This window comes from Siphateles boraxobius, unplaced genomic scaffold (genome assembly GCF_051911475.1).
Source record: "Siphateles boraxobius isolate OS27281-9 unplaced genomic scaffold, OSU_SipBor_1 128, whole genome shotgun sequence".
NCBI lineage: Eukaryota > Metazoa > Chordata > Actinopteri > Cypriniformes > Leuciscidae > Siphateles > Siphateles boraxobius.
The window spans coordinates 296,263-302,262 of NW_027508731.1; the positions used below are offsets into that span (position 1 = coordinate 296,263).

General features: G+C 46.2%; 1 protein-coding gene across 2 annotated transcripts in view; it reads left to right on the forward strand.

Annotated features, from left to right (window-relative positions):
* The window catches only part of kdm1b (lysine demethylase 1B), a 63,108-nt gene extending 57,440 nt beyond the window's left edge, over positions 1–5,668 (forward strand). For both annotated transcript variants that reach the window (XM_077225198.1, XM_077225199.1), the window contains exon 21: positions 3,610–5,668. In XM_077225198.1, the coding sequence (XP_077081313.1) occupies positions 3,610–3,693 (84 nt within the window). In that variant the 3' untranslated portion in view covers positions 3,694–5,668. The remainder of the gene's footprint in view (positions 1–3,609) is intronic.
* The last annotated feature ends 332 nt before the right edge of the window (positions 5,669–6,000 follow it).

Consider the following 6,000-nt stretch of genomic DNA (forward strand, 5'->3'; position numbering starts at 1 on the left):
CCTGACAGGGCACCATGTCTTAGTCCAGTCGGTCAATATGGCTGTGGTGTCCTACATAAACCACACCAGGATGGACTCAGGTCGAGGCCTCTGTACAGGCTAGCCCAACGCCTCTCCTTATGGGCACAACACAACCTGAGCTTGCTGAGAGCGGGTTATGTGCAGACTGAACCGAGGAGCAGACATGCTGTCCCGGGGGAACGTTTTCCCATACGGTTCAAATGGTCTGGTGCATCTTAGGCAAGGCAGAGGGCGACCTCTTCTCCTCAGAAGGAGACTCTCACTCCCCAATATTCTTTGCAAAGAACATGGATGCGCTGGCCCACTATTACGATCCGTCTAGGTTAAATCGTAACAAAGGAAAATAGACATGACTTCCACGCCCAGTCGTCAGACCAAAAGATACCAATGAGACCAAAATTCAAGAAAAACGATAAATGTTTTATTAAGATGAAGAAAATAAACACATGTAAAATGTAATATTTCCAGAGTAACATAAACCAGTGGGTGTATAATCTTCAGGAAGACCCAAGGCCCAAAATAATAAACAAAATATAAAACTAACTTCCCTCGAAGTATCCAAATCAAAATCCAGCAAATTACCCTAAATACACTAACAAAACAGAACGAACGGGATTTCAAAGAAAAGGGCTGGTCAATCCTACAAATCACCATCGCTTAAAATAAAAGACATAACAGAATCTAAATCAGGTACAATAATGGTCTGACGGCTGGAGAGGAGACAGGAGAAGTGCGACCGGCCCGGAATCGCAACAGCCCAACTTCAGAGAGCGAAAGCGATAGTTTTAAACCTGCGTCAATCAAAGGGGTGGAGCCATCCCGCAGCTGATCAGAGGATCCTGCTTAGAACAAACAGCAATAAATAAAAAAACACACACAGGAATAATAATAACAGAGAATACAAACGATATACAGAATATAAACATTTTATACGAAATTACACAATTCCGTAATACCCACGAATGGCCCAGCCTCCCCCTTTGCGCCTTTTTCCGCATTTTTCCATCTTAAAAATATATCTAAATTATGTCATATGCTCTCATTGACAAATGCGGAACAACTAGTTCATGCGTTCATGACATCAAGGCTAGATTATTGTAATGCTCTACTGGGTGGTTGCCCTGCACGCTTAATAAACAAACTACAGCTTGTCCAAAACGCAGCCGCTAGAGTTCTTAGCAGAACCAGGAAGTACGACCATATTAGCCCGGTTCTGTCAACACTACATTGGCTCCCTATTAAACATCGTATAAATTTTAAAATATTGCTGATTACTTACAAAGCACTAAATGGTTTAGCTCCCCAGTACTTAAGCGAGCTCTTAACGCATTATAGTCCTTCACGTCTATTGCGATCTCAAAACTCCGGCCAGTTGATAATACCTAGAATATATAAATCGACTGCTGGCGGTAGATCCTTTTCCTATTTAGCACCAAAACTCTGGAACAATCTTCCTAACATTGTCCGGGAAGCAGACACAGTCTGTCAGTTCAAAGCTAGATTAAAAACAAATCTCTTTGACCTAGCATTCACATAACACTCTATAGACTTCTATAATTCAATATTAGGCTGCTTAGATTAGGTCAGCCGGGACTGGGAACACTTCCCTCAAATCCTGATGTACTCGTTACATCATAAGAAGAATGGCGTCTACGCTAAATTTAGTGTCTTTGTTTATCCCGAGGTTTTCCCGCAGCCTGCCGGATCCAGGCCGTTTCCAGATCTGACGAAGGACTTTCGCCTGGACCCGATGACAATGCAGTGCTGAAGTGCCAACTAGCCTCTCCCTATGGAGGATCCCTATACCACTCTACAGATAAAGCCTTGTGGAATTTTTCGGTTCGCGTACCTACCCAAAGTGATAAGATAAAATAAAAATTCTGCATCAAAATTTATAGACAAGTAGTTTGTTTAGGCATGGTTTGTAAGGAATTATAAACCTGCGCACATATATTCAAACGCACATAACTATAGAATCAATTCTTAATGCGCATGTGAACGCCATCAGCGTCTATCACAGGTTCACGTTTAAAGTCTGTTTAGAGAGAACGGTGTCGTCTTAGCGGCCCCTAATTTAATAACAAACTATCATTTAGACGGAAGTGAATCAATCAAAACTAACTTTAGCTGGAAAAAACATTTTTCAAGAGCCACTATAAAACCAAACCAATCTCTGTTACCTTAAATTATATCTTTATCTCTGTAAAGCTGCTTTGAAACAATCTACATTGTTAAAAGCGCTATATAAATGAGGATGACTTGACTTGAGTTTCCTCCGGTCGTGCTCTTGAGCTTCAGCTGCTAGCAGCAGCCCCATGGCCGATACCCGGAGGAAAGACCTCCTATCCCAGGCGAACAGGACAGTCTGGCATCCCCAACCCGAGCTGTGGGCCCTCCACGAATGGCCCCTCAATTGGAACTTACGGGCTCCCAGTGAGAGTACTGAACACGACCCTGAGACTAGAGCTCTGTCCACGAGACGCCTCTACGCCCTTAAGTGGTCTGTTTTCCCATACTGGTGTTCAGTCTGGAACCAAGACCCTATTCATGTGAAGTACCGCTGGTGCTTTTCTTCCTACAGGAGCTAATGGACGCGAGTCATAGCAGAACACCTCCTGTGGCCGGCCAGTCGCTGGGTAGAAGCAACCTGGTTGTGCACTTCTTGAGAGGCAAGGAGGCTCAACCTGCGTCATCCTCTTACCATACCCACTTGGGACCTATCCACGGTCCTCAGGGCCCTCAAAGGGCCCCCCCTTTCGAGCCGCTATAGTCGGCCGAGCTATGGCACTTTCATTTAAGACCGCACTCTGCTAGCCTTAGCATCGGTCAATCGAGTGGGCTATTTGCAAGCGCTCTCCGTCAGTGCTTTCTGCCTTGAGTTTTGGCCTAACGACTTCAAGGTCGTTCCATAGCCAAGGCACGGAGACCACCTCTATTACTAATGTAAACCTTGGTTCCCTAGGATAACGTTAAGTTAGGTTCCCTAACCTAACCCTAACGGGATAATGAGTATTGTGTTGACGGCCATGCTATGACGCACAAGACTTGCCGTTTGCCCTGATTGGCTCGCGTAGATACACTGCATCGCCATTGGTTCATGCAGTTCCCACTGCTCAGCCAATAAGCGTGAGCAGATCACTGCAATGTTATAGCTCTGCAGTAGCACTGCATTATTGAATAAAAGGCTTCAATAATCTGAGAAAAAGGAGTTTTCCCATAGCGTCTAGTAGACCCAATACTCATTTCCGTTATCTCAGGGAACCAAGATTATGTTAGTAACTGAGACGTTAATTACAGTGAAGCTGCTTTAAAACAAGTCAAACTAAAATTACAAGACACAGGAATAGTTAATAACTGATATTCGTCTCTACTCAACTCTCTTACTGTCTCCATATAGTTTGTTTATTTATGTTTTGAGGGCATTTGTCCCCTTCTTTTATTTCTTTAATGGCGGTCCAGTGTCAGAAACTGCCATGCTAGAGTTGTCGTAATAGCAGTCATAAAACCTGTCTAAAACCTCTAACTGACCTCGATGTTTTTCCCAGATGATTATCTTCAGCATTGCTAATTAGTTTCTCTACGCTGCAGGCGACAAACAGACACTTTCCTCAGACGGTGACGGGAGCGTATCTGAGCGGAGTGCGTGAGGCCAGCAAGATTGCAGCGCTGTAGAACCGCCTCACCGCTGCAGAACTGCTCTCCACTGCAGAATCATCTCACCACTGCAGAACCGCCTCACCACTGCAGAACCGCCTCACCACTGCAGAACCGCCTCACCACTGCAGAACTGCTCTCCACTGCAGAATCATCTCACCACTGCAGAACTGCTCTCCACTGCAGAATCATCTCTCCACTGCAGAACCTCATCACCACTGCAGAACCGCCTCACCACTGCAGAACTGCTCTCCACTGCAGAACTGCTCTCCACTGCAGAACCGCCTCACCACTGCAGAACCGCCTCACCACTGCAGAACCGCCTCACCACTGCAGAACTGCTCTCCACTGCAGAATCATCTCTCCACTGCAGAACCTCATCACCACTGCAGAACCGCCTCACCTCTGCAGCACCGTCTCACCTCTGCAGAACCGTCTCTCCACAACAGAACCGCCTCACCTCTGCTGATCCATCTCACTCTCCAGAACCATCTCACTCTCCACTGCAGAACCGTCTCACTCCTGCAGAACCGTCTGACTCTCCAGAACCGTCTCTCCTCTGCAGAACCGCCTCACCACTGCATAAGCGTCTTACCTCTGCAGAACCGTCTCACCTCTGCAGAACCGCCTCACCTCTGCAGAACCGTCTCACCTCTGCAGAACCGTCTATCCACTCCAGAACTGTCTCACCACTGTAGAACCGCCTTACCACTGCAGAACCGTCTCTCCACTGCAGAACCATCTCTCCACTGCAGAACCGTCTATCCATTGCAGAACCGTCTCTCCACTGCAGAACCATCTCTCCACTGCAGAACCATCTCTCCACTGCAGAACCGTCTATCCATTGCAGAACCGTCTATCCACTGCAGAACCATCTCTCCACTGCAGAACCGTCTATCCATTGCAGAACCGTCTCGCCACTGCAGAACCGTCTCTCTACTGCAGAACCATCTATCAACTGCAGAACCGTCTCTCTACTGCAGAACCATCTATCAACTGCAGAACCGTCTCACTCTCCACTGCAGAACCGTCTCACCACTGCAGAACCGTCTCACCACTGCAGAACCGTCTCTCTACTGCAGAACCGTCTCACTCTCCACTGCAGAACCGTCTCTCTACTGCAGAACCATCTCTCAAATGCAGAACCGTCTCACCACTGCAGAACCGTCTCACCACTGCAGAACCGTCTCTCCACTGCAGAACCGTCTCGCCACTGCAGAACCGTCTCACCACTGCAGAACCGTCTCACCACTGCAGAACCGTCTCTCCACTGCAGAACCGTCTCGCCACTGCAGAACCGTCTCACCACTGCAGAACCGTCTCACCACTGCAGAACCGTCTCACTCTCCACTGCAGAACTGTCTCTCCACTGCAGAACCGTCTATCCACTATAGCAGTGCTGCAGGACAGTGATCATTGCTGGTGACCTGAGGAGACACACACACACACACACACACACATACTCTCACACACACACACACACACACACACACACACACACACACACACACACACACACACACACACACACACACACATACTCTCTCACACACACACACACACACACACACACACACACTCACTCACTCACTCACACATGCACACACACTGAAACAGCTCAGTGCTCAGTGATGTCAGATACACACGTCTGTCTTTCAGCAGGTGTTTTACTGGCTGTATTTATGAACTTTCATTTCACCTTTTATGGTTTTGAAGTTGTTAAACATCACAGATCGACACCATGTTATAAGATGTAGTTAGTTTCGCTTCACAGCTGAAATATTAATTATGTTGATGTGATTCTCTGCCGGATGTGTTTTGTACGTTTATGTAAAGAGATGCACATGAAGCTTTATTCTGTGAATTTCACTTTGTCTTAGACACCTGTTTAAATGAACTCTAGAAATATTTTGCTTAATTAGAGGGTGATGTTCCTCTCTTTTTCCTTTATCAAATGTTCGAAAAATATTAAAAATGGTAATTTATTCAACAACTTTTTGTCTTATGATTGTTTATATCCGAGTTCAGGTGTGTGTTTCTGAAAATTTGCAGTTACTCAGTCCCATTCAGAGGATGACCTGTGGTGTATTTGTGAATATTCACAGTTTCTACAAATAAATGATATTACAACAGATAAAAAATCATTTTAATCAGATGTTAATCAGCTCAGCGACGGTCGTCCCCCTGTTCTAACATGGAGCCCGATGCGATCTGGAGCGTGTGTGCTGGAGAGAAGCCAGCACAAACTGCTAGCCCAGTGTGTCTCGGCCTGTCTGTGAACATGAAGAAGAGCTTCAGCCTCTCAATCATCACATTCCTGTGGAT